General features: G+C 45.1%; 1 protein-coding gene across 1 annotated transcript in view; it reads left to right on the top strand.

The window, feature by feature from the left end:
- The window catches only part of LOC119459192 (glucose dehydrogenase [FAD, quinone]), a 69,713-nt gene extending 54,253 nt beyond the window's left edge, over nucleotides 1-15,460 (top strand). The window contains exons 8-9 of the mRNA XM_049671627.1: nucleotides 12,973-13,188; nucleotides 15,324-15,460. Coding sequence (XP_049527584.1) covers nucleotides 12,973-13,187 — 215 coding nt within the window. The 3' untranslated portion in view covers nucleotide 13,188; nucleotides 15,324-15,460. The remainder of the gene's footprint in view (nucleotides 1-12,972; nucleotides 13,189-15,323) is intronic.
- Nucleotides 15,461-17,455: the final 1,995 nt, after the last annotated feature.

Below are 17,455 nucleotides of genomic sequence, written 5' to 3'. Positions count from 1 at the left end.
GCTATTCGTAACTATTTCTCAGCATAAGATAGAAGCAAGGAGCTTTCAAAGAGTTTTGATGGCTGCAGAATGATGTTCTATATGTTAGGATGCATTGGTTGTCTCCCTCTGCTGATTTATAGGTGACATGCCTGTTCGACAATACCGCAAAATGTCAAGTGTTTTTGTTGAATTCTCGAACGCAAATGCTTATCATTTAGGCGGTATTACGGAATAAGCATTCAACCTGTAAACGAATGGCGGGACACACCAAATGCCTTCGAAATTTTAACACAGCATTCTTCAAATTATTTGTGAACACCAGCTCACGCCATGTACAGTCACCTTCAGTACCCGTTGTGAATATCTCACATTGAACATAACTCACATGGATCACCGACAGCGGGACGAGCACGCATGTGTGCTGCAGTCAAAACAGTGAAGTCACGTTCTGGTAATTTCAAAACTATATTTATCACTGCCAACCCACATGACTGCTAGCTTATATGCGATTGTGTCTGCCCATTCGTTAAAATTTGGGCCGATGCACTCAAAGCCGGCACTCCAGAAAAAAAATAACAGATGCGCGATTCAAAGGCAAGAATTTAGCAACGTATGCACAGAACAATAGAACTCACAAATACAGTCGTTTCTTCAAAAGTACTACCTTTGCAAGTAATATTTGACGGGTTCTTTAGACTTCAAGGTCTTTTTTTGTTTTTTTTCGTCCTGGTTTGTCCATATATTTTTCTCACCCATGCGGTTTTTATTTTAGTCTAAATGCTAAGAAATTACCCAGGCCCATGCTTGATCAGGGCCTGTGCAGATAGTGAGGGGGCGGATAGAAGGGGGTAAGCTGTTTTCTTATACAATGGTGCTTTATGAACGTAGGAGGCACATGTTCGAGCTAAAGTGTTAAAGCTCGTAATTGCGCAAACGCTATCAAAATATGTTTAGCCCATCCGAGTATGAGGTTCGGTTACCTACCCAGCAATAAGCAAGAGAGAACTTCACAGGAAATAGAAGGCTTGAAGTGATGAGCTTAACAAGCTCACTTGTCTTCGACAGGAACAGCAACTGCCTTGGTTAGCGGTGCTTTCATGTACGCGTTGTTCGCTCTCCCCAACCCTCAATGGAAAAGGTGGAAGACAATAAACTGGTGAGCAGGGTAGGATAACTAAATTAGAACTTCGAAAAGAAAACGACAGGAAACGAAACGGCGACGTGCAAAGGGACATTTGGTGTTGCGATAGAAAGTGCATCGGGTGGGTATACTTGTATTGGATTCTCTCAAAAAGCGGAGATAAAGTACTGAAAATAATCTATATGGAATATTAGGCGCTGCCATTCCAGTATGCTATGTTTTTCTTTGAAAAGCGAGCACAGTTTCTCACAAGTAACTTTCAATAAGCCGTGAAGATATTCCCCTTACACCAGATTTTTCTTACTTTTTTTGATTACCCTAATATATTTTATCGAATAGAAAGCTCTGTCAAATTCTAGAAACATCCAGGATTTATATGTTGTTTGTCTGTGTTTGCAACATTTTTCCTGGCGTGCAATGAGGAATTTTCTGTCGATGTACATTTTTAAACCAAACTGGTTATCACTGATAACTTAATTCTTGAACAAAAAAGCCTCATAACCCCCCTATTATAACCTGTTCAGCCCTTTTAGAGAGAAAAGCGAGCAATAACATTGCACGCTAATAATTCGGATTTTGAGTGTGCCCCATTTATTAAGAAGATTAACGCGCTGTTTCTTCATAAGGTTGGGGAATATATCTGCCTTAAACGTGAGAATGCAAATAGGAGCTAAAGGTATGCTAACTAGTGCTAAGGCTGCCTTGATACGTGTAACGCTATTCTCATGATAAGGATGAGACTTTCTAGTAATTAGACATGACATCTGTTCCTTTACTACACTGGCATGGTTATAAAAATAGTTTATGTAATAGGTTGTTTTATGTAGCACTGGGAATCGTTAGCGAAACTCTTAGCATTTGTAAAAGCTCCGGACGATAGAAAATGCGAATAAACATAGCAGGCGCTTTGCCACTTCATTTCTTTTATGCTAGTGAGATTATCATTTTGGCAATGTTTTTATTATTCCATAATTTAAAACGGTCGTTTGTAATCATAAAAATGTGCGCGTGTAGGGTTGTTTTCCCGCCTTGCGTATGTCGGAGCTAAGTTAATTTCGGAATTTCTTGTATCCTAACTACTCGTGTTGCTTAATTGAAAGAAAAATCACATGAAGGTATGGTTCCTCTTGAATTCTTTAAAGTAGTTCTTTTGAAACCCACGGATTTCTTGATCATCTACTGGGTATGGTGGTAATCAAAGAAAGAAGATGCGAAATACTGAGTTTTGATTTTTTGACATGAACAAAGCATAAGCTGCATTACAGTCAGTTGCACCGAAAAGGTCTTCGAAGTCAGTTGTCGCCAGCGAGTCACAGAAAGCCTGCGTATTCGTATTGTTTAGTATTATATGCTGGATTATAGGGCTTTTGAAAGATTTATGCCGTAAAAATTAAAATGTTGGCAAGTGGCCACGGAGATCAGCAGAAAACAAATGTATTTATTTATGCAGAATACCTTGAAGGTCACAGAAATAGGACCTTACATCACCTATAGCATATTTTAATGATTGGTAATGCACAATCCACCAGGGTAAAAACAATATTGTTGATTATAGTCGACAGATGTCTTGTTATCGCAGTGATGAGCATTTAAAAAGTGAATAAGTTCTGCACTGTTACTGTTTGCTAAAAAGAGATCACTGTTGAAGCCGCGCTGCGCAATTATAGGTGTGTTTATAGAATCAGCAAAACCGATCTTTTGAAAAACCAGTACAAACGCAGAAACATTACCCGAAGGTGAGGTGAAAGATATATTGTGACACAAACAACACGCAGCGATTCAGCTGTTACACATTCATCATACCGCGTATTACCAAAGTAGTCGTCAAGTTGACTGCATGACAAATACGGAGCATAATCTAGTGCACTATCTCACGTTATCAATTTTCACACTACACTGAGCAACAGCGGTATCATGGTATAACACTCGCGTCACTAGTCGCATTGAACCAGGTTTTCGCTAAGGCGAGAACATCAAAGGCATGGCTGAAAAATATAAAAGTTCTTCCACTTCTTCCGATATATTTCATTTACTTCTCACGTTAAGAAGAAAAAAGGATAGTTTTCCTATAGAGCTGCAGAGTTCGCGTACAAAAGTGAACAAACGCCTGGAACTGAAGATGAATAATACGACTGCTGTGAGCCATTCTGGAAACATTGAACTATGTTAATATTGTCAGCGCCTCGATGACCTTAATATGCTTCGCTTACACCCTGACACTTCTGATTTCATAGCTTCCAACGACAGCGAACTACGTGCCCTAATTCGCTCCATCATCCGTGAGGAACTGCACGCCCATGCATCGTCTACCATTCCTGAGGTCCATATGACTCCTCCTGGTGGCGGCCTCCGCCATATCGTGAGGGAAGAGATAGCTGCCGTGACTTGTCCACAAGTCCCGAGCCCACAACCCATCCCTAGGCCAACTTATGCTCAGGTTGCCTCCCTGCTGCCACCCTTGCAGTAGCCACCACAGCAGGCACCTGCACCAACTTATGCTCAGGTTGCCTCCCTGGTGCCGCCCTTGCAGCAGCCACCACAGCAGGCGCCTGCACTGCACGGGTCCCTGAATCCTATCACTGCGCCACCACCACCTCTTGAATCTTACAACACGTGGAGTCCACCTCGACCTGTTTGCTACTACTGCGGCATCTGTGGCCACATTTCAAGGTTCTGCCGACGCCGTCCGGAAGATGAAAGGCGTGGCTATGACGGTTTTGAAAGGGATGATTTTTCTGAGCCTGTACCACAACGTCGGCGTTCGTACTACAATTATTATCCTCGACGTACCCGGCACCTCCACCACTTGCGTGACAAGGTTTAGGCAGTCAGACTCTCCTTTATTCTCTCGAGCGAGAGTCCCACTACCGGGCCCCAAAACGGTGATGATGAGTATGTACAGATGAGAATATGAAACGTATGAATAATGCTCACAATACCTATTTTCTGTATAATATTAGCAAGGACATCCTAGGATGCGATCCTAATGTCGGGCAGTTCAGACTTTTCCCTAACAGACAGCTTTCAATTGTTAAAACACGTTAACGGGTAGCCATTTACCTCAGCTTTAACTCGAAGTATGAAGTACAGCTTTCGGTTTGCCGCAGTAATTTTTACTCGCAAGTACACATTCACACTGATTTTATTCTGCGTCCATATTTTACTGTTTCGTGAATTTTTTCACTTTATAATTTCGAATATCCCTTACTTTCTTCTTGTTGATCAGTATTGACAGTTCAGCGAATTCTATTTGGTCTCTCGAGATTGCCACTTTCATGTTTGTCGTTGTTTTTTATTAGGTCCTTTGTTACTTGGGAGAGCTTACCTTCTGGTTGCCTTGGTGCCATACCTCCCACTTCAATTGCTGCTTCCGAGATTAGCCTAGTGTATGACGTAATAGTTCAGCGGAAAACCGCTAGGTGGAGATAAGTAATTAAAGGGAAACTGAGACATCTACCCAAATGTAGCAATTTGCTACAATGGAAACCTAACCGGGTTCCTCGAAAGAAAGCCTCGCAGTTGAAGAAAAATTCGTCCTGGTCCGGGACTCGAACCCGGGACCACCGCCTTTCCGGGGCAGCCGCTCTACCATCTGAGCTAACAAGGCGGCTAGCAGATGGCAGGGCGAAGTCAAATTTGTCGACAACACGAAGCAAAGGCAAGTGTATGACGTAATAGTTCAGCGGAATTCCCTTTATATCCTATCTCCACCTAGCGGATTTCCGCTGAACTATTACGTCATACACTTGCCTTTGCTTGGAGTTGTCGACAAATTCGACTTCGCCCTGCCATCTGGTAGCCGCCTGGTTAGCTCAGATGGTAGAGCGGCTGCCCCGGAAAGGCGGTGGTCCCGGGTTCGAGTCCCGGACCAGGACGAATTTTTCTTCAACTGCGAGGCTTTCTTTCGAGGAACCGGGTTGGGTTTCCATTGCAGCAAATTGCTACATTTTGGTGGATGTCTCAGTTTCCCTTTAATGAGATTAGCCTAGTTACGGTTTCATTCATTTTCCCTAAAGGCGAGAACATCTAAGGCATGGCTGAAAAATATAAAAGTTCTTTCACTTCTTCCGATATATCTCATTTCCTCCTCACGTTAAGAAGAAAAAAGGATAGTTTTCCTATAGAGCTGCAGAGTTCGCGTACAAAAGTGAGCGACTCGCCTGAGACTGAAGATAAATATTACGACTCCTGTCAGCCATTCTGGAAACGTTGAACTTTGTTTCTATGTATTTTCTGTAAAATATTAGCAAGACAACCCTTACTGCCTCTAGGTTGGCCTGTTTCTTCTTGACTAATTTTACTCTTTCTCTCTTCAAATTGAGAGAACTCCTAGACCTCACTAACCTATGGTCACTGCACTTTACCCTACCTAACACTTCTACAGCCTGCACTATGCTGGGATCGGCAGAGAGTATGAAATCTATTTCATTCCTTGTTTCTCCATTAGGGATTTTCCAGGTCCACTTCGTGTTGCTGCGCTTCCTGAAGTAGGTATTCATTATTCGGAGTCAATACCTTTCCGCGAATTCTACCAACAACTCTTCTCTAGCTGCCGTGATCGATGCCATAGTTGCCACTTGCTTGCTCCCCAGACTGCTTTTTTCCCACTTTTGCATTGAAGTCGTCCTTGACTACAGTATCCTGAGTTAGCATAGTTCTCATTGCTAATTCATCATCTTCATAAAACTGCTGTATTTCTTCATCATTGTGATTGGAGCTTGGGGCGTAGGCTTATACTACGTTCATTCTATACCTCTTTTCAGCTTTATTACCACGATTGATACCCTCTCATTAATGCTGTAGAATTCATAAATGTTGCCCGCTATGCCCTTATGGACCAGAAATCCTACCCCGTATTCTCTCTTATCTCGAAGACCCCTGTGGAAGTTACCCTGCTTATCTTTCAGTGCACACATCTTGCCGTGTCCATCTTGGCATAGGACAAGGCAGGATGCATGCACTGAAAGATAAGCAGGGTAACATTATCAGCAATTTTGATGACATACTAAAACGAGCGCAAGTATTCTATACTGACCTGTACAGTGCCCAGAGCAGCCAAGCTACTTTCATTCGAAGTAGTGATGAACAGGATACAGAGGCTCCTTCTATAACTAGCAATGAAGTTAGAAGGGCCTTGCAAGACATGACGAAAGGAAAAGCTGCAGGAGTAGATAGAATAACAGTAAATTTAATCAAAGACAGGAGATATCGTGCTTGAACACCGTGCGGCCCTTTACACGGAATGCCTCACGACTTCAAGTGTATCAGAGAGCTGGAAGAACGCCAACATTATACTGATCCATAAGAAGGGAGACGTTAAATAATTCAAGAATTATAGAACCATTAGCTTGCTTTCATTATTGTATAAAATATTCACCAAAATAATTTCCAATAGAATCAGGACAACACTTAACTTCTACCAACCAAGAGATCAGGCTGGCTTTAGGAAGTGATATTCTAAGATTGATCATATCCATGTCATCAATCAGGTAATCGAGAAATCTGCGGAGCACAATCAACCTCTATATATGGCTTTCATAGATTATGAAAATGCATTTGATTCAGCAGAGATACCAGCAGTCATAGAGGCATTGCGTAATCAAGTAGTACACGACGCATATGTGAATATCTTGGCAAATATCTACAAGGATTCCACAGTTACCTTGGTACTGCACAAGAAAAGTGGAAGGTTACCTATCATGAAAGGGGTCAGGCAAGGAGACACAATCTCTCCAACGCTATTCACTGCATGCTTAGAAGAAGCATTCAAGCTCTTAGACTGGGAAGGCTTAGGAGTGAGGATCAACGGCGAATATCTGAGCAGCCTTCGGTTTGCAGATGACATTGTCCTATTCAGCAACAATGGAGGCGAATTACAGCAAATGATTGAGGAACTTAATTGAGAAAGTGTAAGAATTGGGTTGAAGATGAATATGTAGAAGACAAAGATGATGTTCAATAGCCTGGCAAGAGAACAAGAATTCAGGATCACCAGTCAGCTTTTAGAGTCTGTAAAGGAGTACATTTATCAAGGTCAATTACTCACAGGGGACCCTGATCATAAGAAAGAAATTCACAGACGAATAAAATTGGGTTGGAGTGCATACGGCAGGTATTGTCAAATTCTGACTGGGAGCTTACCACTATCATTGAAAAGAAAAGTATACAATCATTGCATTCTACCGGTGCTAACATATGGGGCAGAAACTTGGAGGTTAACAAAGAAGCTCGAGAACAAGTTAAGGACCGCACAAAGAGGAATGGATATAGAAGCTTTAATCAGGTCATGCAGCGTGTGCAAGGCCTTCGCATATCGTCAGGCGTGCGAGCCCCTCTTGCCCTGCGAAGCACCACCACGATCGTGGGATTGTGTGGGAGTAGACCTGGCCAATTAAATAACCAGCACTGCCTTGTTGCGTATGACGCATTCTCGAACTTCCTAGACGTTGAGTCACTGCCGAGCACGAATGCCCGAGAAGTTGTTGATGTGTTGGGCAGCATGTTTAGCAGACATAGCATTCCATTGGAGGTTGTCACTGACAATGTGCCGCAATTCGCTTGCTACGAATCCGACAATTCGCAAACGCCTTGGAATTCCATCCTACAACCTCCAGCCCAACTACAGAGCAACTCCTCTCGAAGATGGAAAGTGCCGTAGTGAGCTTCTCATGGGCAGCCGCCTGAGAACACGGTTGCCGGACTTTGCAGCGGAGGGCAGTTAAGAATTATGCAAGCGAAACCAAGCAAAGCAAGGGCGTCTACTCCCTCGCTTGAAGAAAGGGGACGCCGTACGAGTTCGCGACGACCGGGGATGGAAAACCAAGGCACAAGTACAGCATAGCACCGAGGTCATACGTTGTTCTCACCGTAGGCAGAACGAAGCTCCGCAGGAACAGGCGGCATCTTCTGTCAACGGCAGAACAGTACGAACCTGTTTTTACTGACGGCTATGGTCAAACAATGGACTCTTTCGCAGACCCAGAAAGTGAATCCAGATCCTAGTCGCCAGCGAGGCCCCACTACTGATCCGATGGACCATCTGCAGTTTCACAGCCTCAACAACAGGCTGCCGCTGAACAGTCACCGTCACCTGATGTGGTAGGAGAACGCAGATCAGCCAGGCAGCCAAGGCCCCCACCAAGGCTGTCCTAAGACGAAAACTTCCACCAGCTCGCCCGACAATGACGCTGTTATACTCAGCGATGAAGTTCAGCGAAATGGGCAGGCCGATATCCTAATAAGTGGTCCTTGTTGTGGGATTAAACAGTCTGGCTAGTTCACTAAAGAACGTTGAGGGGGCGCTTCAGTTGAGAGCGCACCTTGGGTCTCGATGACTTGTGTCTCTGTCTCGTTGATTGAACCCGAATGTAACACACGTTACGACATGGTGTCAGAAGTGTTCAATGTGAGCGGAGCGAAGAGGCAACGACCGCAGTTGAAGCAGAGTCCACGCTAAAGGAGGTTTCACTGACTGACGGCGAAATCAAGAGGCACCAGTGGACGCGGCAGGGAGGGCGACATGGCTGCCATGTAGAAGCCCAGCCAAACCTGCGTCGGTCTCGCGCCATCGGGGTAGCCGGAATTACAAGGCCAGGTGAATGCGTAATTCAACGCGTCTTGAGTGTGTACACGACGAACAGACGAGGATTTGCTTTGAGCCTGAGCAACGAACGCTACGAGAACCGCGACAACGGTTAAGAAGAGATCACAATGGCGACAGGTGGTCCCCGGCAGACGCAACCGAACACCGCGTTTGCGCCACCAGCACCGTTGGGCTTCCAGAGACCAAAAGAGTGGACAGCATGGCGGCAACGCTTCATGCAATACAGGCGAATCTCGTGTTTGACGGAACAATATGGAGCAGATCAAGTAGACGCTCTAATTTATTGTCTCGGGGGAAAGGCGGAGGATATTCTAGCGGCGTCGACGCTTACCAAAGAAGAGCAGGAAGACTTTGATAAAGTGATTGACATGCTGGAAAATCATTTCATCGGTAAAAGAAATATCATATATGAAAGAGGAAGATTCAATCAGAAGCGACAAGAACCTGGAGATACAGTGGAAGCGTTTGTAACTGCTTTGCACAAACTGGTGGCCCACTGCGTGTACGGAGCTCTAAAAGATGAAATTGTCCGTGACAGGCTACTTGTGGGCTTACAGGATGCAAAGTTGTCGGAAACGTTACAAAGCTATCCAGATCTCACGTTAGAGAAGGCTGTTGCAAAAAGCCCGACAGACAGAAGCGGTTCGCAAGCAACAAGCTATTGTAAGACAAGAAACCGGAGAAATGCAGTGGCTGCGGCAGATGTGGTGGACATGAGCACCATGACAAAACAAGTTGCCCGGCATCGAAGATGAAATGCCATTCTTGTGTGAATAACGGGCACTGGAGAAATATTTGCCGAACTAAAACACTCGGACAAGTAAAATAAGACGCAACCCCAACACAGATATGGAGTTTGGGAGCCCTGCGTTCGAACAGAACGGCAGAGGCGTGGATAAAGGTTATCTACACTGAGGGAGAACAGATGAGCTTCACGATAGACACGGGAGCAGATGTCAATGCAGTGCCACCGGTTACAGTGACTACTTTGAAAACTGTTAATCCAACCACGATAAAACTGTATGGCGCGAGGGGACAGCCGCTAAAAGTACTAGGCAAGCTAACCGCCGTGCTTAGTTGCAGTGAAAAGAGCTTCCGTGATGAGCTGTATGTAGTGGAAGGCCTAGACGAGGCTCTCCTTGGACGTCGAGGAAGTTTGGGTTTGAAGCTTGTGCAACTTCTACAGCGGTCACGGAAGATCGACGAGAGAAGTACAGAGCAAATTTCCCTGAAATATTCATGGGTCTTGGAGAAATTCAAGGAGAATACCAGATCACGCTCAATGCAGAGACCAGTCCAGTATCCGTCAGTACTTCCCGCAGAGTACCCTTGGCATTGCTTGGCAAGGTCAAGGCCCAGCTGAAAGACATGGAGAGCAACGCTTTATCCGAAAAGTGGAAGAGCCAACTCCCAGGTGCTCAGCGATGGTAGTAATTCCCAAATCGAATGGCGAATTCAGAATTTGTGTATATCTTACAAATCTCAACAAAGCCGTCGAAAGGGAGAAACTGATCCTTCCTTCAGTAGAAGAAACATTAGGAAGACTCTCAGGAGCAAATTTCTTTTCGAAACAGGATGCGATAGCCGGATTTTGGCAGGTCAAACTCTCTGAAGATTCACAATTGCTCACAACATTCATAATCCCATTTGGAAGGTATTACTTTCAAAGGTTGCCTTTTGGGATATCCTCAGCGCCTGAACACTTCCAAAGGAGGATGACTGAGATTCTGGAAGGCACACTAGGAGTAGTGTGTCACATGGATGACATTTGGGTCACCGGAGCTACACTTCCAGAACATGACAGGCGGCTGGAGGAAGTTTTATTAAGGCTGAAAGCCGCAGGTGTGACATTGAATGAAAAATGTAAGTTTGCAAGAAACTTCGGTGAAGTTCTTGGGTCACATCCTGAGTGTAAACGGTATTCAACCAGATCCAGGAACAGTAAATACAATAGTAGATTTTCCCATACCATGCACGGTAACAGAGGTGCGTCAGTTTATTGGCATGGCAAACCAAGTGGGAAAGCTTATACCGAACCTGTCCGACAAGATGAGACACCTCAGAGAACTCGTCAGAAAGGACATGGAGTGGAGGTAGGATGTGCAACAGCAGGCATTTGACCAGGTGAAGAAAGACATACAAGAAGCAACGGAACTCACTGTGTACGACCCCAAACAACAGCTGATAGTTGCTGCAGATGCCTCTTCCTACGGTCCTGGTGCTGTGTTATTGAAGGACAAGGATGGCCGTGTAAAACCAGTTGCTTTTGCTTCGAAAGGACAGAGTGAAACGGAGTACAGGTATGCTCAAATCGAGAAAAAGGCATACGCTGTTACCTGGGCTTGTGAACGCTTCGAAAAGTTCCTTATAGGGACGAAGTTTCATGTGCAAACCGACCACTGAACTCTGATTCCACTGCTAGGAGATCGAGACCTAGACAAGATCCCAGAAAGAATTCAGAGATTCAAGCTGAGACTCATGCGTTTTGACTATTCCATCGAGCATGTTCCTGGGAAAGAGATGTGGACAGCAGACACACTCTCCAGAGCCCCAGTAGAACCTTCAGAGAGTATGGACGAGGAAGTTGAGGCTTATGTTCAGGTATTCACAGGATTGCTACCAGCATCGAGCAACTACGTAAAAGGAATAGAGAGTGCACAGAGGAACGATCCAGTGTGCCGACAGATAATGAATTATTGCACTAAAAGCTGGCCAGAAAAGAACAGAATTCCACCTGAGCTAGCCTCGTACATAAAATACAGAGACAGTCTCACAGTACAAGACAATATGCAGGTAAAAGACAACATGTTGGTGATCGCAAATTTTCTCTGGAATAAAGTGCTTTGCCAACTGCACGGGGACATCAAGGCGTGACAAAGAGTAGAGAAAGGGCAAAACTTTCACAGTGGCTCGGGCTAAGTGCTCAAATTTAAGAGATTGTTGAAAACTGCCCCAGCTGTATTCAAGAACGGACTCCGAGAGTAGAGCCCATGATAGTGTCGGAGCTAGAGCACTGCACGGGCCCGGCCCGGGCCCGTTTTTACGTTGGGCGGCCCGCCCGAGCCCGATCAAAACTTTTATGGCGATACCCGGGCCCGGCCCGGACCCGGAAATAATCTACGTTACCCGCCCGGCTTGGCCCGCCACCCCTTTACCTTAGGCCCGAGCCTGACCTGAGCCCGACTCGAAACCGGCCCGAACCCAGCCCGAGACCGAAAAATAATGTTTTTCAGAGTTGATACGCCCGAGAATAACTCGCTGCACCTTACATGCACACCACCAGAAAGCCCGAGCCCGGCCCGGACCCGCGTCAAAAAACCCGAGCCCGGCCCGGATCAAAAACCACACGCCGTTCCCGAGCCCGGCCCGAGCCCGTGAAAAACCTGTTCTACCCGGCCCGGCCCGGCCCACGGGCCGGGCCCGGGCTTTCGGGTAAGCCCGAGCCCGTGCCTCTAGTCGGAGCTACCAGATTATCCGCGGCAGAAAGTTGACCCCAACCAGTGTGAAGTGGGTGTCTTCTGAAGATATGGTCGACGCATTGTGAAACCCATTAGATTCCGGGACTAATCGTCTCTTCGGACTGGAGAAGAGAGATGTGGGATTAAACAGTCTGGATAGTTCAATAAAGAACGTGAAGGGGGCGCTTCAATTGGGAGCCCACCTTGCGTCTTTATGACGTGCGTCTGTCTCGTTGGTCGAACCCGAATGTAACACAAGTTACGACACTTATGACATCTCTATGACGAGCGTGCCTGGTGTGTGACTGTGACTTGGCCGATAATGAGTTTTTATTGCTGATGTTAATGGAGGGAAGATGTACCTATATAGTTGTACATAGCTGCCATCCATTGCTCTCGGCTGGCAACCATGGTTGCCAGCGAGCCCGGAGGTGCAAGGCAGTAAACATCATTTGCCATCTTGCGACGTTGCCCGATAGTACGAACTTAGCAGGCGGCTTCAGAAACTCCATTCCGCGGGCTTGTTTTGTGGCCCGACTGCCGAAGACAAGTCACTGAACTACTTCTGACACCATGTATCGATGCACGCAAGATGGCGAATGATGTTAATTGCCTTGCACCTCCGCGCTCGCCCGCAACCAGGTTACCAGCCGAGAGCGGTCGATCGCCACTATGTACAACTATACACGTACGATACACTCTCAACACCTTATATAATTTTCGTGTTTCGCTCTCAAACACCGAGGCATCATTTCTTAACGGAATAAAAGCCAAATGTTGTTTTTCAGCGATGGGGCAGGTCATCCGTTTGATGAAGACCAAAGCATTTGCAGCCCTGGGCACAAAGCCGTGGGACGTGCACTTTCCCCCGTGCAAGGGACATTCAATGTGGAGCAACGAGTACATGCAATGCATGGCCACGCATCTCTCTCCAACCTCGTGGCATCAGTGTTGCACAAATCCATGGGCAAGGGCAGCAGAGCCGTCGTGGACCCGAGGCTAAGGTGAGGAGAGTGCTTATATGTTTATTCATTATCATCGCAACAGCCCTGCGTCCGCTCCGCTACTAGTCAAATGCTCTCCCCCGTGGTCTCCGAGAACCATCGTATACCTTCAGGGAACTCCATCTTACGTACTTAATTTTTTACTTCTCATCACATCAACTAAGCATCTGCCGACCTTGAATGCTTCGCTGTCGTTTCGCACACATTCCATTCCTTTATAAAAAGTAGATAACGAGGAAATACCAAGCAGTTTACCTAAGCTTGTTAGAGCACCGCTTGTCTGCCCTATACGCACAACTTATTCCCTCCCAACGCTACCAGGAATATCAGGCACCCTTGCCGGAGCTCTAATGTATACGGCCCCATTTTGCGGTGTAATAAAGTCAAACCCATAAGTCTTCTGTTCAGTCCTCGTGGCAAGGTTCATATATGAGTCGCGCTTTGTCATCTTCCCTATTTGGGTTCTAAATGTAAGTACTAGCACAATACACAACTATTAATCCTATTTTGCCCGCGTGTGAATCAACTGCAAATCATAATATCAAAATGACGGCCAAGTAAGCTCCAACCTGCACAAAAAAGAGGTTCCTTGTGATTGTAATAATAATAATTCTTTCCAGCTTTTCGGCATCATTCCAGGTTATTGTTCTTTGGTGGTGTCTTAACGGCGTAATCGGCTGGTTGTGCTGCAAGTGTGTCGCTTGTTCTCAACAATCAATTAAAATATGCTCGGTGATCAATTGCACAGGAAAATATATTTATTTCACTTCTTTCCGAAATAAATAAACACGTCGCGTACTTACGTGTAGATGTACTGAACAAAAATATATGTGATGATGATGATTATCGGAGCTTATTTTCGCAAGGGTGAACTGTGGCCAAAGAGTGCCAAGGCCATCAAACCATATATCCTGTTACATTTCTGTAACATGTTTGTAATGAGGTTTTTTGTTTTATAAGCTAAATATCTTACTGATTGGTTTGGTTATTGGTGCTATTGATGAAGTGATGCTGGTGAAGTGGGTGCACGTTCCTTGTTGTATTTTCTCATGTCACAAATTTACACAAGAGGGAGCATTGGTTTGAAACGAATTAAGAACTTATTCCATTTAGAATAGAGCTTTGGTGTTCTCTGGAATATGTTATTTCTGAAAGTTAATGCATGTTCAACTTCGCCATTGTTAGGGATCACGGTAGCGGCTATCATGGGAGATTTGCTTTATTAACGGTGGTCTTATCTGTCGTGGTTTATCACGTTTTGGGCTCATAAACATGCAGAATATAGAAGCGATTCGCTATATCTCATCTTATCGAGGGGTAAACACTATGTGTAGACAAAGTGGTAGCAACCGTTTGTCTTTTTGATACTACGCGAATATTGGGGTAACACCGAGGTTAAGGCACCATCGAAACAAATTGGTATAACGAAGGAAAATTTTAATGTGAATATTACGTCGGTCTGAAGCAGATGGTAGAATGTAACCTGGACGTTTTAAACACTTCGGAAATATAGAATTATGGTGACAGTAAGAATGAAGTGAGAAGACTTAAAGCTATCTTCTTTTTGCTCGCGTTCGGAATGCTCGATCTAGTTGTTAAATCGGAACTGCACCTACCAATAAGTGTTGAAACTTAGCTGAACAAGTAGCAATAACCTAAATTAGTTTAAATGTCAGCTGGAATGAAATAAGCAATATTGTGGAAAAACTTACGCGTACCCAAACTACGGCGTCGTGCCGCTGCTGCTCAGAAAACGCAGAAGATGGTGACGTATGATAAATTCAAATGGTACGCATCTTGTGTCGGAAGCCCTGCGCGCACAGTTCGGTAGCGCCACTAGACGGCACACGTTGTCCAGAAAGAAGCGGGCGATAAGAGCCCGGATGTCGCATGACAGGATTTTCAGCGCTCGCGCGAAACGGTGCGCCATGTATTTCGCACGCCAACTCAGGCTTCACGGCGGCGACGCTCATCTCTCTTTTTGACGGTGGCAACTGTTTTGTGGCTATATTGATTCAATGCTAATGTATACTATCATCGTGCATGGGTTCTGCCGAATTTCGTAGAATACATGCTTCACTTTTGTGTTATCACCAATTCCCCTGAAACAGATATCAACCATTTTTATTTTTCAGAGTCCACGGTGGCATCACTGGGCTCCGCATCGTGGACGCCTCCATAATGCCAGATATTGTGACAGGCAATCCTAATGCAGCGGTCTACATGATTGGGGAGAAGGGTGCTGCCATGATTTTGGAGGACAATAAATGAGGTCTGCTACTCTCATCGCGTGTCTGTTTCATTGCGGCAATTGTTTTACATATAGTTTCAACTGTTTGCTACGCCATGTAAGACATGAACGCGAAATAAAACTCTTTCAAATCCGCTGGGGCAGTCCAGTGGTTATGGCGTTGCCCTGCTGGATACGAGGTCACGGGTTCAATCCGGTGTCGGTGCCAGGACTCTGGTGGAAGCGCAATGCAAGAACCCTTGTGTATCGGGCTTCGAGTGCGGGTTAAACAACCGCAAGTTTTCATAATGAATCCGGAGCCATCCACGACGACGTCTCTCGTAACTGACTGTGCACATTCGAGACGTCACGTTGAGGATGGCGTCATAGGTTGCGAAGATGCTACTTACTAAAACTCTGCTAGGGGGGTAAATTTTTGCAGACCGCCGATAACTGGGCGCCTGTCACAATATACTTCTGGGTTGGCTCCTCACTTGGTGATCGTAACGTGAACAGCCTTCCAGTAGTGACAATGAACTGGGTGACAGCATAAGAGACACATTTATTCTTGATACTTGATGTATAGGTGCATTACGGCAGGCATAAGTTAGGAAAGTATTTCTACTGTACCGGGCTTCACTTCCTTTCACAGATAATATAAAGAATAACATTGGCATCTATTAGGTGTACGTAGTACAGCTAAAATATAGGTTCTTGTGCGCACAGTCATTTTAGTACATCAGATTTCTGGCACTGGTATTAAACTCGTCTTTAGAACTCAGTTGTCTGATACGAAAAAAAATACGCGCATCAGAATGCGTACAGCGAGGCGATTTTTTGCGATAATAAGCACTGTCATAAAAACATAGGAATAGACAGCGACACTACAATAAAATAAGACCGTCTTATTTCACTCCTTGAAATCAAATCTAAAAAAAAATAACACCAAGGAGTTTTGGAAGGTGGTTAAATCCAATGGCAAAGATAACGTAGGTATACCGCCTCCCACATGCAACAACAATTATATTACCAATGCTGCAGCCAAAGCTCATTGCTTTAATGAGCATTTCCCTCAGTATTCCTCTCTTTCGCTACTAACGAAATGCCCTAAAATATCTTCACTGACATCATATCTGCTTACTTGTCAGTAATGCATCATAAGTCACTTACTGCTGATGAACTTCCTAACGATTGGAAAACTGATAACACTGTTCCGGTTTATAAAAACATGTCTCAGTATAGGGTGTATCGAATTAGTGTGCGTTGCAAAGTCCTTGAACACGTAGTTTACACACGGATATATGGACACTTATACGCTCATTCGAGAAAGGTTTCGATGCCGACTGCATTTTACTTGATTTTCAGAGGCATTTCATAAGTCTCTCATCCTATTCTTTTGCACAAAGCAGCCTTTTCTTGGTTTGCCCACTAATGTTCTTTCGTGGCTGCATATTTATCTAACGGGTAGTTTACAAGAAGTAGTTCTTAACGGTGATCAATCTGCTAATGTTTCAGTATCATCAGGCATTCCTCAGTGATCCGCTTTGGGTCCACATTTATTTTTAATTTGCTATAATGGCATTGGAGCAAACATAACTTCTAAAATCAGGCTTTACGCAGACAATATTCTAATATATAGGAAAGTTGAGCACGAATGAGACAGGGTAGCGGAACAAAGAGATGTAAATTGTATACATGAATAGTGACAAAACTGGCTTTTGTCGCTAAATATATCAAAATGTGTCCCAAAAGAGCGCGTAATCCAAGCGCGCGCCGGGTGTCACCTAAGCCAGCGAAAGAACACGCCGGCCCCGCGGCAACTTCAACAGAGGGGGAGAGCATACACGCCGCAACCAGCAACATGAACAACGGTGCCTAGACGTCTAGAAGAGCATCGACGAAGCAACGTTAACCGGAGAGAGAGAGAGAGAGCACACGCAGGCACCGATACACCTTCTCACCCGGCGAGTCGAGAGAGATAACTACAGCTTGAGCGTGCGCCAACGGGATGAGTCATCAACATCCCCCCCCCCCTCG

The sequence above is a fragment of the Dermacentor silvarum genome, chromosome 7 (genome assembly GCF_013339745.2).
Source record: "Dermacentor silvarum isolate Dsil-2018 chromosome 7, BIME_Dsil_1.4, whole genome shotgun sequence".
Lineage (NCBI taxonomy): Eukaryota > Metazoa > Arthropoda > Arachnida > Ixodida > Ixodidae > Dermacentor > Dermacentor silvarum.
Note: the sequence above shows the minus strand (reverse complement) of the source record. Positions and strands in the feature narration are given on the sequence as shown.